At 39.2% G+C, this 13917-nt stretch overlaps 1 protein-coding gene across 1 annotated transcript; it reads right to left on the reverse strand.

Moving 5' to 3' along the window:
• dgcr8 (DGCR8 microprocessor complex subunit) lies at positions 1-12385 on the reverse strand. Its single transcript, XM_059336682.1, has 14 exons — positions 12251-12385; positions 10920-11885; positions 9029-9191; positions 7654-7796; positions 6953-7298; positions 6672-6869; positions 6181-6282; positions 5770-5868; positions 5600-5682; positions 5294-5394; positions 3728-3834; positions 3444-3571; positions 2966-3079; positions 1-1880 (listed from the first exon to the last, which is right to left on the reverse strand). The coding sequence occupies exons 2-14, from the start codon at positions 11604-11606 to the stop codon at positions 1797-1799; spliced, it is 2355 nt and encodes a 784-aa protein (XP_059192665.1). The 5' UTR covers positions 11607-11885; positions 12251-12385; the 3' UTR covers positions 1-1796.
• Between the last annotated feature and the right edge of the window lie 1532 nt (positions 12386-13917).

Raw genomic sequence — 13917 nt, forward strand, 5'->3', positions numbered from 1 at the left:
TCATTAGTCAAGACGTTTTATTTTGCATAACAAATATCACTGAAGTCATGGAGCTCAGGTTGCAATACATACTTCATTTTCTAGGCAGCAACATCTCAAACAATTCATTGGTACAATTCAACAGCAACACATAAGCATTATTTTATCTTCTCACACTGACACACTTGGCAAGACAAACGCACAGAGGGGAAAGCACATTCTTAAAGCAATCTACAATATCACAACAGCCTTGTGTTTAAACTGTGATGTGTCCTTGAATATTTTATAGAAAAAAAACATAGGCCAAATACTTGACAAAGAATGCACAGCAGTTTCTATTTTGTTCCAGCAAGTAATGCGTCTATGTATTTTCCTGTGTTTCTACTGTACAGTTTGCAGCAACAATAAGTATTCTATAAAATGCATAAGACTGTATGTAAGCTTTGGTATACACACTTTCATCAGCTTGTGTTGGACTAAATGACTTTGTTCATGTCAGTGTACCAACTAAATTTTGCAAGGCTGCCTTTTGAAAAATGTATTCTACTTGCGGTCAGAAAATATTAGCAATCATCACAATGATGGCAAACATACACAAACAAAATACACAATCCATTAAGACGAGTCTTAAAAATCTGCACATGCTGGAAGCATTTTCCTCTAAAGTACCAGGCTGTTTTCAGTAAAACACTAATTGGCTAAACAATAAATGCTTTATCAAGTAAAGGGGGCTTGGTCTTTCCACTTCCTGTTGAAGGGTATTTTAGGTCCAATGTTCTGTTTTGTACTCTGAGCCCTTCATAAAATGGATTAACTAAGGCAACGTGTAGCCAACATGATTTCTTAAGGGCACCAAAACTGAAAGCTACTGAAATGTACCGAATGGTTAGTTGGTGTGTAAGGTATTAGTACTTTAATTAAAAGCTAGCTAAGCGCATTTGCCCTAAACATATTACAGTGCTCTGTGCTTGGGTTTACTGCAGTGTTGGCATGGGGAACAGGACATCACTTTCTTGTATTGCCGAAGCAAAAAAAAAAAAAAGATAAAAAAAGGCAACAAGTCCCTCCAAATATCCCAAAAGCAATTATTTCCTTACCAACAGCATGATCAGTCAACAAAAATATCTGACAGAACACAAGTGCATAACAATAGTTCTGAATAGTCATCACTTCACAATGCATGTTTTTATCGTGCAAACCAAGACAGCAACTGTCCATTCTGAGGAATAAACAAAACGGCATATTTTTTTATTCATCACCCAAAATATCCAAAACACCGACCATTAAAATACCCAATACACAAGTAGCTTTGTTTCCCCAATTAAACAAATGGTATAAATACACAAGTATTAGTAGTCCCTTTCAAATACTTCAAGCACAAACAAAACTAATAGGTGCTGGTACTCTAAGATCGCGACTGTTGAAAAACTTCAAAACAAAACCAAAGTGGAGTGGTTTCTGTGGTCAAAGAAGCATGCATTTTTATTTTGATGTGGTTCATGTGTTATCAAGTCATGTTCACTTCTCTGCAGCTTGGGTGATTTTTTTTTTTTCTAGTGCCATAGCGAGGATGCATCTAGAGAGGTAGACGATATTTGCTCTACTGTCTGTTAGTGCATTTAGACTTATTCTTACATCTACCAACTGAACCTATAAAACAAGATGGGCGAAGAAGCAAGCAGTTCTACTGGCCTGGTCAATGTGTAACTATATTGCCATTAGATCTCAGTGATGCATAATTAAGTGATGGATGGTGGTGTGTGATGTCTGACAGTGACTGGGTTTCAGTGCCGTGGTTCATCAGTGACTTTCGAGACTTAAACGTCAACAGTGCAGAGGGGTTCACTCCCTGGCTGGGCAGACTCCATTATGGTCATCTTGGGCTTCTTCCTAGTTTCCTCCTGGGACAGAAATACAATAAAAGTAACCATATTATGAAGGGAACATTCTAAAATTGGTACAAGATGTTAGAAAATAATGAAGCCCTATCCATTTTCATTTATTTTTCCTCCAGGGACTGACAGCTAAGCCTGTGAAGACGTGTATAAAAATGCACCCGTCTTCTAAGCCTAAAGCATCAAGTGTAGCTGCAACAGAGCACAGCATCCCACTCTCACTAATTGAGACTCTGCAGATTTACTGTTGGCCCACATGAAATTCTGGGCTTATTGACATCAAAATTTTACTTCAATGAGCTCTCTGGTGACAAAATGTCTGATGTACAACAAGTAAACCCTTTTGGTTCTTGTCAAGGGTTGAAAGGATGAACAAATAAAAACAAAAAACAAACAGCCCTAAACTCAGCTCTACACTGCAAGAAAATAAAGGCTTGCACAGTGGCCATTCAGAGATGTAAAAGTAGTTAAAGCACAGGAGTGAATCAGATCATTTATTATAGCTTCGGTTCTAAATAGAGTCCAGTTACTGAATTATATGTACCCCAAAACATGATTTAAAGTTGTATGTAGGAAATCTCTCATATCATAAAGTACAAGTTCAAGCCTTCAGTGCAAAAGGGCTTTGCTGGTCCTCGAACACTTTTGCACTCTGAAGAAACGCTCTCACCAAGCTCCATGGGATCAATGCCATTTTCCCAAGAGAAATGACTTGTCAGTGGGCGGTGCTTTTATAGGCATTGATATGCTATCTCTGACATAACCTGCTCCAGAGCAAGTTAGACATGCTCTGGTATTGTGCATGCAGGCTCACTGTGACACTGCCATGGCTTACTTGGACCCTTGACTAGAAAATATGCATAATGTTAATGTCAAGTGCCAAAAACCTGTGCTTTTATAACTACAAGACATGCTCATTTGACCTATAACTACTTTTATTTATGTTTCAAACCCATTATAAAATACAATCTAAGTACTAAGTTTCAAAATCAGCTAAAGAAAATGGGGGTGGGGGTTGTGGAAGACAGGATAACTGTTCAACATCAGTTACAATTACAACTGCATGCTACACAAAAGGGAACACTCCTCACCCTCTGTGTGGCTAGTTTCCTCATTTCTTCTTGCAGTTTGTTCAAGATATGGAGGTTTGGCTTGTTCTTTTTGGCATACTGCTGCAGCTCGATCACACTCTTGTCAGAGCTCTCCTGCAAAAGATCGGTTGTTTTAAAAGTCATGGTCACCTGCTTGGATAATGAAGATTTATCTTAACCACTAGCATATCGCCATTCATATTTCACTGGTCGTTTTCTGGTAGTGAAGTTAACAATGCAATGTGCCAACATGCCAGAGGCAAGAACAACTGAAATGGCCTACAATCAGAGCTTTATGCTGAAAGATTTTACATTTTAATTGCTTGTAAGGGTTTGACTGTGTGTAGTAGCAAGCAGCATAATGTGAGCTGGAAAACTAAATTCACACAATCGTCTTAACCACATCTCTAATCCTTGAAATGTTAAAGTTGTGCACAACCACAAAAGTTTTACAGCAAGTGTTTAAGGGGGTACTCACCTTCTTGACCATCTTATTGCTCTCTCTGCCGTACATGCGCAGCAGTGAGCCCCAGTTCTTGACGTGGGGATGAAGCATCTGTAAGATCTTCTGAGATGCTAGTTGTTTACCAACCCTCTTGTTCTTGCCTGGTTGCAAATGTACAATAACATGTCACTAAAAGTTACATGTAAGTTAGCTTCACAAGATATCAAAACGGACTTGCATTTAAAACCCAACTCTTCAGCTCTACATATTGACTGGTTCAGTCTGATGTAGGTGGATGAGGATTAAGGTCTACTTACACCAGCCACGCACGGTGTGCTTCCCACATGTCATAACATATTCACTCTTCTGGTTTTTCCCAGGGATCACCTCAAATTTAATGCTGGTGTCTCCCATTCCATGGTTTCTACAGGAAAGACATAAGAGGACATTTTAAAATGGTAAATGAAATAATGGCGCTTGTGTTCAATGCAATGCATTCTGTTCCTTTGTGAAGCACTGCATCTGACTTGAAGCTTCATTGTAGATATATTCTTTTGTATGGCTCTGCATGTCTGTCAGACTCCTACAGTTGAAACCAGAAGTTTACATACACTATATAAAAAGACACATATGCTTTTTTTTCTCACTGTCTGACATGAAATCAGACACTTTTCCTGTTTTAGGTCGATTAGGATTACCAAAATTATTTCTATTTGCTAAATGCCAGAATAATGAGAGAAGGATTTTTAAGACAGTTTTTTATTACTTTCTTCAAAGTCAGAAGTTTACATACGCTAACATTATAATGCCTTGAAACAATTTGGGAAAGCCCAGATGATGCTGTCATGTCTTTGGAAGCTTTTGATAGGTTAATTGACAACATTTGAGTTAATTTGAGACACACCTGTGGATGTATTTTAAGGTACACCTGAAACACACTGCTTCTTTGTGTAACATCATGGGAAAGTCAAAAGAAATCAACCAAGATATCAGGAAGAGAATTGTGGACTTACACAAGTCTGGTTCATCCTTGGGTGCAATTTCCAGATACCTGAAGGTGCCACATTCATCTGTTCAAATAATTATACCCAAGTATAAACATCATGGGAATGTCCAGCCATCATAGCGCTCAGGAAGGAGACGGGTTCTGTGTCCCAGAGATGAACGTGCTTTGGTCCAAAATGTGCATATCAACCCAAGAACAAAAGCAAAAGACCTTGTGAAGATGCTGGCTGAAGCTGGTGAAAGTGTTTTATTATCCACAGTGAAACGAGTCCTGAGACATGGACTGAAAGGCCACTCTGCGAGGAAGAAGCCATTACTCCAAAAGAAACATAAAACAGCCAGATAACAGTTTTGTCAGACCACAGGACATGTCTCCAAAAATTAAGGTCTTTGTCCCTGTGTGCATTTGCAAACTGTAATCTGGCTTTTTTATGTTTCTTTTGGAGTAATGGCTTCTTCCTCGCAGAGTGGCCTTTCAGTCCATGTCTCAGGACTCGTTTCACTGTGGATAATAAAACACTTTCACCAGCTTCCGCCAGCATCTTCACAAGGTCTTTTGCTTTTGTTCTTGGGTTGATATGCACATTTTGGACCAAAGCACGTTCATCTCTGGGACACAGAGCCCGTCTCCTTCCTGAGCGCTATGATGGCTGGACATTCCCATGGTGTTTATACTTGGGTATAATTATTTGAAAAGATGAATATGGCACCTTCAGGCATCTGGAAATTGCACCCAAGGATGAACCAGACTTGTGTAAGTCCACAATTCTCTTCCTGATATCTTGGTTGATTTCTTTTGACTTTCCCATGATGTTACACAAAGAAGCAGTGTGTTTCAGGTGTGCCTTAAAATGGTGAGATTATGTACAACCTCTTACCTTTTAAGGCACTCATGAAGAATCTGATATGGCGAAAGTAGTCCTGCTTTGTTGGTCAGCTCATACACCCTCGAGTCTTCTATATTGATATGATTAAAATACTGTGGAGCAGAGTATAAAACAGTGTTACCTTCAAGTCTCAAGATGCTTTCAAGGTAAACATTCTACCTTTGGCAACAATTCTAAAAATCTTGTCTTCAATCTTCATTTCTTTTCTACAAACTTTGCCTACCACTATTCCACTTCACCCAAAAAAAACCCCAGGTAAGTACATAAATAAATATTTAAATAGGAAAAAAGAAATACCTCCAGTTCATCGCCCTCAACAGGCTTCTCCTCCGAGGTCTGCTTCACAAAGTCAGGGATGAGGATTTCCAGTGTGGCTCGAGCTGAAGTAGTGACATATTACAACATGCATATTTACCAGTGCAACCATGGTCTCTACTGTAATAAATACTGTAAATAAAAGAAATTACCAGCTTTATTCTTGGCAAGTTTTTTACTGCTTGCGGTTCCTGTGCCGTAAGTTACTCCATCTATAATGACTGACGCTCCAAAGGGTTCACTTGGGTTCTCTGTGGGACACATAAATTCAGTTTGACTTGACATCTTGTAAAGCTTCACAACAGACTTTATTTATAAGAGATAATGGTAATAGCTTTGTATGCACATTACTGTGATTACAATGGGGATAATCAACATTTGTGTGCTGGGCTGTAGATGACAACAGAATGAGCACAGAGATATTTCCAAGTAACAATATACACCAGAGACACCATGCCAACTCTATAAACAAGAATATATTCCTGACAAGACAAGAACAACATTCAACTTTAAAAACCTTGATTCCCGAAGGACAGTTGAGGGGGAAAAAAAAAAGAACTTACCACATTCAAAAAAGTTGTAAACAGGTCGAACCTTTAGGACACGTTGCATATATTCATGCAAGATGCAAACTTCAGACTTTCCGTTAGGGTTGATGACAAATTCTGTTGCAATAGAAAATAAATAAATGCATCAACAAATGCACACAAAAAACAGCTTGAAAGCTTACTACACTTGATTAGATTTCCACACGCTTTGCAAAATGACCTACAGCTGATAATTAGCAAACTGATTTAACTACACTGTAGAAGACTAAAGAAAGAGATCCTCTGTACTATATTAGTTCGACAGGCAAAAAGGAATACAAATTATACTGACTACGTTGTTCACCACAATATCATCAACATATGTCACCCAAATGTAAATCCTGTATGGCTGTTGTGTTTTCAATAGCTTTTCAGATCACTGCGCATAAATATAAATGTTTTGTGTTTTTTAACGGTTCCATTCCAAATGCCTTCTATTTAAAAACATGAATCTTTATAACCGTTACCTTTCTTAGTGGGTGCATCTTGGACTGACAGTGTGATGAGTTTCTGGTTGGCAGGCAGGATAGGTCTCTCCGACTCTGCCTGCTTCCTCTTCATGTCTCTGTTGAACTGCCTTCGCTCAGCCCAGGTTCGAAACTTCTTCACAGTGACTTGTTCAAAGTCAAAGCACTTTTCCAGGTACAGGCGAAACTCTTCAAGTTCTATTTGGAAGTTTTTTTTTCAAGTTAGATCAATGAAGTTTAAAGAGTCTATTACTGGAGATGAAGAATGAAAAAACACTTACCTATGGACTCGTCCTTGCACACCTCCACCTTGGCCTTGACTTGTCCTAAGGCTCCGTGGGCAAAGTCACAGGGATGGGATTCTTTACCTGGAAGGCTGTTAGTAGTATTAGTGGCACCCTGTCCATCTGGGGCACTGTCAGTCATACTGGAGGGAGGGACATCATCCTGATCCACAGCTGTAGCATCTGAGTTGCCGCCTTTCTCTTCACAATTGGTCTCATCGATGGGTATAACAGGAGACTCCTCTGTATTCATTGTTACCTCCCCATTCAGTTCCTTTTCCTCCTGATCCTTCATTTTCTTGTAGTGTAGGCAAGGGATGCTGCTAGTAGGAGGGTCATGTTTCTGTATCAAGAAAGAAAACCCAGAGCCTTAGCCATGGTGTACAACTGAAAATATTACCATTTGTTGACTTTATAGAACTGAAATGAGACATTTCTGCAGCCTTCATAAAGATAATGTCTTCCAAGTTGCTATTGTTTGGAATGGAATAAACAGATAACAGCAAAGAGACTGAAACACACAGGAGGCAGATTGTGTTTTTGTGAGGCAGGTGCTCAACACTGACCAGCACCACAGACTGGTTAAACAGTGGTGGCAGGAGCAAAATATGTAACTAACAATTCTGATTAGAGAACAGACGCAGAGGTACACCCAACTAGTAAAAAGATCAAAACCCTTCACTTGGGTTGTATCTTACCCTTATACTGCCAGTCCCAAGGAAGTATGGTCTGGACCAGGTAACCACCCTGGTTTCTCTGTGCAGGTAGACTGGAATGCCCGAGTTATGGAATGTCATGATCCATCCATCAGGTAGAGGCTCAGTGGGTGGACGCCCACGACCTAACGCAGAGAAAATGTAAATGTTAATGCAAGCACTACTTACTAAATCATTACTTTATGTGTGGGACTTCTCTAATAATTATATGCAAAGACTTTTATGTGAAAGCATAAAGATTCCTGTTTGTGTAACAATATTTAGATTGGGCTAATATTAATCGCAGACTTGGAATAAATGTTGAAAATAGTTTCAGTCTTACCCTGGGTTTAGGTATAAATCAGGTAAGCAGGGTTAGGACAAATCATGCAAGTGAAACGTTACTGAACTTTTTGTCAGCCAATAGTTCAATATCAACACTGCATCATCCAAAAATAATTCAGCTGAAAAAATGTATCTAGGTGTTGCCATTTCCTCATTTGAACTCAAAACAATGTTCAGAGAATCAGGTCTGGACATTGTCTGAAGTTGCCCTTTACACAACAGGAGACTGTCCATGTCAGGCGTATTCTCACTTAGTAGAAAAAACTTTTTGAGTCAAAGGGGGGAGGGGTTGCATGACGGTAGAGCCTGTAGGAGGCAGCACATGATGCAGAAATACCGCAGTCACAAAGCCAGTTTATAATTTAGTCATGAACATCAAAGTCTCTTCCCATTCCTTGAATTTGTTTGACAATTTGGGCATTGGCACCTACCAATGGATTCATGTTGTCTATCAGTTAGGACATTTTTATTGGCAAAATGCCCCTTCTTAACCCTCTTAACCATTGTATTCCTCAAGTTGAATGATAGAAACTGCATCAACGCGCCCACTCTTCTGCTGTCAGCAGTTTATAGTTCACCAATTCCAGCTGGTTGGATTAAGTATTACAACATGATGTAGTTGGGTTACAGAGATCTGCAGAGCTTTGAACAATGAGCTTGTTTGAATATAGTGAAGAAAGAAAACAATTTGGAAATTCATTTCCAAAACTTTGTTAAAAAAATTTCATTTACAACATTTATGATGACTTATCATACTTAAAAGCTATCTGTCCACTATTAGGATTTCAAGCCTGATTAGAAAGGCGAGTCCCTGCATATAATATTTTACATCTGACCACCTGACCTGACATCTGACCACCACAGCATATGTGAAATATGATATTTTCAATTGTGATACTATTGACACTACAAACAGAAAAAGTTACTTGGTTTTCCACTTAGTCATGCAGTTCTTACCACTTCCACCCATTTCCTGGGTATACTGTAATCTATACCTGCAATGCAAATGATTAGGTACCATAACACCACTCACTCTTCAAGACAGTCTTAATTTTGGTCATCATGGGATGAACACCTCCTTCACCATCTGACTGATGATCACTGTCCCCGCCATATTTGTCCTCTGCTGGACGCATCTTTTTTGGGACTGGCATGCCCTCCTCCAGCAGAGCATCAACATCATTGTCAAACTCCTCCTGGAAAAGTCAGTGGTTAAGGCCAGGAGAGAGAGATGGGTCACCAGTTTCAGGGAGTTTCATCAGAGAGGAAACTAACTGATGTGATAACACAAAGTTAACGATTGGTGGAGAAAAAAATATGAAAAACTACACAGCAGTCTCCCACAATATAGGAAAAATCATCAGTTCCACTTTGGGACATAGAAGTAAAAGACTTCTAATTTTAGAAACAGACAATATTGAACCGATATCAACTACTACTACAAATTTAACGACATCTTTTGCAGCTTTTATTCCTCCTTTTTATTACTATTGATTAATTCTGCATCCAAAGGTAACCCATCATTTATTGGGAGAATTTAAAAATTGTCACTAACCTCTTCCAGGATCTCACTTCTCATTTTTAGTAATAAAAACAAAGAAATAGGCAAATCCATACAAGTGTTTATCTAAATATCTGCTGCTTAATTTGATCTTTGCTTAACCAGTCACCTCATATACCACATATACAGTATGCAATGATTGTTCTTTGGTAGAAAACATTTGTCGATGTAAGCGATGAGCATCACATTAGATTATTGGATTACATACAGTTACCATTGTTTCTGGAAAAAAAAGAAATGAAAAATAGTGGGCAAGTTCTTCCATACACACACACACATATATATATATATATATATATATATATATATATATATATATATATATGCTTTGAAGGTCACAAATCAAATGACATTCAGCTGCAGTGTATTAGGGAAGGGGTATTATTAACACCAAAGGAGAGCCAGATCTTGCCTAATAAAACTAAAAGTATCTGCATGGCTTTTTTTATGTTGGTGATCTGACACCAGAGAGGGGATTGATAGTTAAGCAGCAACACTCTCTTTGGCACAAGAAACAACAAGGTTTATCAAAGTGTGGTCTCAATTTGGAAAATCACGATCTAAACAACCCACTGCTATGAAAGTGATGCCACAATCTGTTCTAACCTTGGTCCATTAAGTCTCAGACGACACATCTGTGGACAGCTGCAAATAACTACTGGTTGCCAGGAATCCATTGATACTACAATGGAGTTCTGTGTTGGTCTGGGGTCCATGCATGCGTATTTCCCAATCAACACTCTAGAAGTGACATTTTTTTGGCTTTTTGCAGAAGGATTGGCACCCTGCCTCTAATGCTGTATCCAGTTCTCTTTATATATACGTGCTGTTCCCTTCCAAACACGGGCAGATGACAATTACGCCACATGGACCAAAGTAGACCCTTGTGAATACAGGAGTTGGCCTTTAGGCTGCATTCCCTGTACAATCTGCACTCTATGTTGGTTTGTAGGGGTGGCTACAGATATTAGAGAGAAAACAGTTATTAATATTATAAGGAAACCATTATGAGAATGTTATTACAGCAGCAGCAGTTTTCTCCTCAATCTAAATCAATAAGAGGTAAACAGCAAAATAACGCTAGACATATGACAGTGTTCTGCAGAGAATAACCACTTGCATATATGTCTTTTTTAACTGGAAAACCTTGGTTTTGGTTGTGGTTACTGCTTTGCATGCAGCCCGTTGTGCAGTATCAGTGAATGATAGCGGATGCTGCGCTTACTGACAGTTAGTAATACATTCTCCAGTGTGGACTGTACTGTATGGGCTGGATTAGGCCTAGATTACTTGACAGTAAAGAGCAAAATGGGTGTGTAACTGATAATGAAATGGGTTACTGCAGACATAAGAACAGACGTACCTCATAGGAGAAAGCCACGGCCTCCTCATCTGCTTGCTCCTGCTGAACTATGACCTCAGACTTAAAGCCACCATGCTCTGCATCGTCATTATCCAGGAAGTTCTCGTAGAAGTCATCCAACTCATCCAGGACAGCGAACTCTACCTTGTTTTCCATGTCTGCCTCAGCCTCCTCTGATCTTCTCCCTGCTATGTTTCCTGCTCCAGAGCTACCCTCAGCTGCTTCCTGTTCACTAGTGGAGTCATGCAACTCACCATTTATGCTGTCTAATCCGTCATCACTTGCTCCCTCCTGCCCCTCACCTGTGTACAAAACCTTCCTGTCTTTGCTATTGCTGCTTTCAGTAAAGCTTACACTGATCTTAACATCTCTAAGCAACTTGAGGTCTGGTAGAAACCCGGTGACTGGGGGAGCGTGGCGGGCTGTTCTGGGGCACGGTGGGTTGGGATTGGCCTCATCTGAGAGGTGGTTATAGAAAGTTATTGAGCCCTTGCTGAGGGGCTGCTGTGGCATGGCTTCCCCGTCCCCTGGGGTGTATGTGTATCCATCACCACCAGAGCTAACGTCCATTACCTCTGCGTCACTGGACGTTTGCAGGGGAGGTGGTGGAGGTGCTCTGCCCCCATCTTGGCCAAAATCATCAGGTGGTTCCAAGGGGAGAGGGGGTAGCACATCATCTATCTCCATTTCCTCTGTATAACGAACTACAACCTACACAGACTAATAATATATTCTAAAATCTGACCTGTTTAGAGACTTTCTTCTTATCTAAAACCAGAATGCATGCAGAAGCACATCCCTGTATAGACCACGTACCAGAGGTGAAAATGCTAAGCTGACTACATTGTTCTTTTCATTAATGTAGACAGCTTTCAGAATCACTGTCTCAATTATTGGAAATCACAATGCATTCAGCTTAATATGGGATCTAGGCACTGATCATCCTCCACTGGTATCTTCTGGAAGCTAAAAAAAAAAGGACCAGTAAGGTTAACGTTAGAGATCAGTGAGTACAACTTAGCGTAAAGTGACATTTTACATACTAACGTTATCTACTACCACTGTGTAATTGTAGAGTATGGGTCAATTTAATTAGGGATATGAGTAATGCTAATTTAAGTTCAAATAACAAGCACACTTATTGTAAAATACAATGGGAACAACTCCGTTTAGAGCATCTGTTCAGTCTACACATCTACAGCTCCACTAGTGGGCCCTGGTAACGTTAACATTCATGCTAATGTTAAGATGCTAGCAAGCAACCATAAGGCTGGACGGAGAACTGGTCAATTAGTCCGACAACAGATTGACGTTATTATAGAAATACTCACCGATTAATCTGACACGGATGTCTCCTGCTTGGTACCTAACTACCTTTCTAAATTATTTTATCCTCGACGCACCGCCATACTGCCTCATCTGCAGCCCCGCCATCTTGAAGAAAACCCACAGCGGCGGACAAACTCAGACCCCGCCTCCCTGTACCGGCATTTCATAACTGATCGCTCAGCGGGCCAATCACAATGTCGCTGGTATGACTCAATAGCGTCACAGATTCTGGCCGATGAGCAACATGTTCACATGTAAAAAGCTAGAATATCCAACGAAGAATTGAAAAATGGAAACAAATGAATGGATTCACTTCACACTTAACTATGGTTCATTTTGAACTGTGTCAGGGACTTAAATGTACAACCTTAACATATCGTCACACTGTTAAAATAATCGTCATTTTTTTGTCAAAATTCTTTTTTTTTGTTGTTGCCTAAATCATCATGACGCCGGCCACTTATGGTAAAATTGCCTACATCCTTAGTTGATCAGATCATGTGATTTTACCCCTTAAGATCATCACAATTTGCCACATTCAAGAACCCAGCAAAGAGCTAGAGGGAGATTGTTTAGTTTATCAGTGTTTTATTGCTGACACTAATATTGGTAATACTTTACTCTAAGGTGTCTACTTAAGAGTGACATGAGTGTGTCATAAACATGACATGGGATGTGTCATGAACATTAATGACACTTTGAAGTAACATTAATGCTCATGATACTTGTCATGTCATGTTTCTGACAGGCTTGTGTGACTCTTGTGTAGATACCTTCAAAATAAAGTGTTACCATATCTTGCTTAAGTCACAAAGGCATGTTCAAAAAAATTGCCTAAGTAATTTACTTCTCTTAAGTTACATAATTTACACACAGTGTTATTACTATGCCAATAGCCAAGCTTTTTTACATCCTTTTTGAGTGAAATGATCAATAAATGTCATATGTTACACTTTTGGTGTAAGTTTTTTGTGTTACCTGCAAAACTTGAAAAAATTACTTAGGCGAATTGAAAATGAAAAAGAAAAAAAACTTCACCCTTAACTATGGTTAATTTTGAACTGTGTCAGGGACTTAAATGTACAACCTAAACATATCACATCACACATTACTGGCAAAACAGACTCGAGTATGGCTCTTCTTAAAGAATCTCGGTTGTTTTGGGTTTTTTCTTTGGGCTAAAAATTGTAATACTCCATTGTCTTTGCCAGCTATATCCAAGGTTCACTTACCTGACTGTAGATGCTGCATTGCCAGAAACCTTGACCAAAGCAAACATTTTGGTTGGTCAATGCTGTGGGAACACTACCTATTTTTTAAATTTTGTTTCTTTTACCTTTGTAAAACCTGTATTTTATTGCACATTAAGCACTTTTATGTGAAGCACTTTGGTGCGGCTCAGCCGTCTGTAAATGTGCTATAGAAATAAATATGACTTGACTATTTGAGAGCTGCTATTTAAAATGTTTTTTAACTGGTGTCAAATCCATGTAATATAGCCAAAGACAAGATGTCTGTATACTTTCTCGAGTGTTTAAAAACAAAGCTAGTTTTCATGGTTTTCTTTTGTGCTGCCTATGAAAATGATGGGTTGATCAGATTCAATCTTTACACATAAATGTATTGAATAGATACATGCTAAAGGCAAGACTACATGAGGACCATGTAA

Source organism: Centropristis striata, chromosome 7, assembly GCF_030273125.1.
Source record: "Centropristis striata isolate RG_2023a ecotype Rhode Island chromosome 7, C.striata_1.0, whole genome shotgun sequence".
NCBI classification, from domain to species: Eukaryota; Metazoa; Chordata; class Actinopteri; order Perciformes; family Serranidae; genus Centropristis; species Centropristis striata.

What these genes read in the sequence shown, in the direction of transcription:
- dgcr8 (XM_059336682.1), bottom strand. Translation starts at nt 11,606, where the DNA reads ATGGAGATAGATGATGTGCTACCCCCTCTCCCCTTGGAACCACCTGAT. An exon ending in AGATGCACCCACTAAGAAAG is followed by an intron (nt 6,283 to 6,671) that starts GTAACGGTTATA and finishes CTATTGCAACAG; the next exon opens with AATTTGTCATCAACCCTAAC. An exon ending in CTTCATGAGTGCCTTAAAAG is followed by an intron (nt 3,835 to 5,293) that starts GTAAGAGGTTGT and finishes TCTTTCCTGTAG; the next exon opens with AAACCATGGAATGGGAGACA.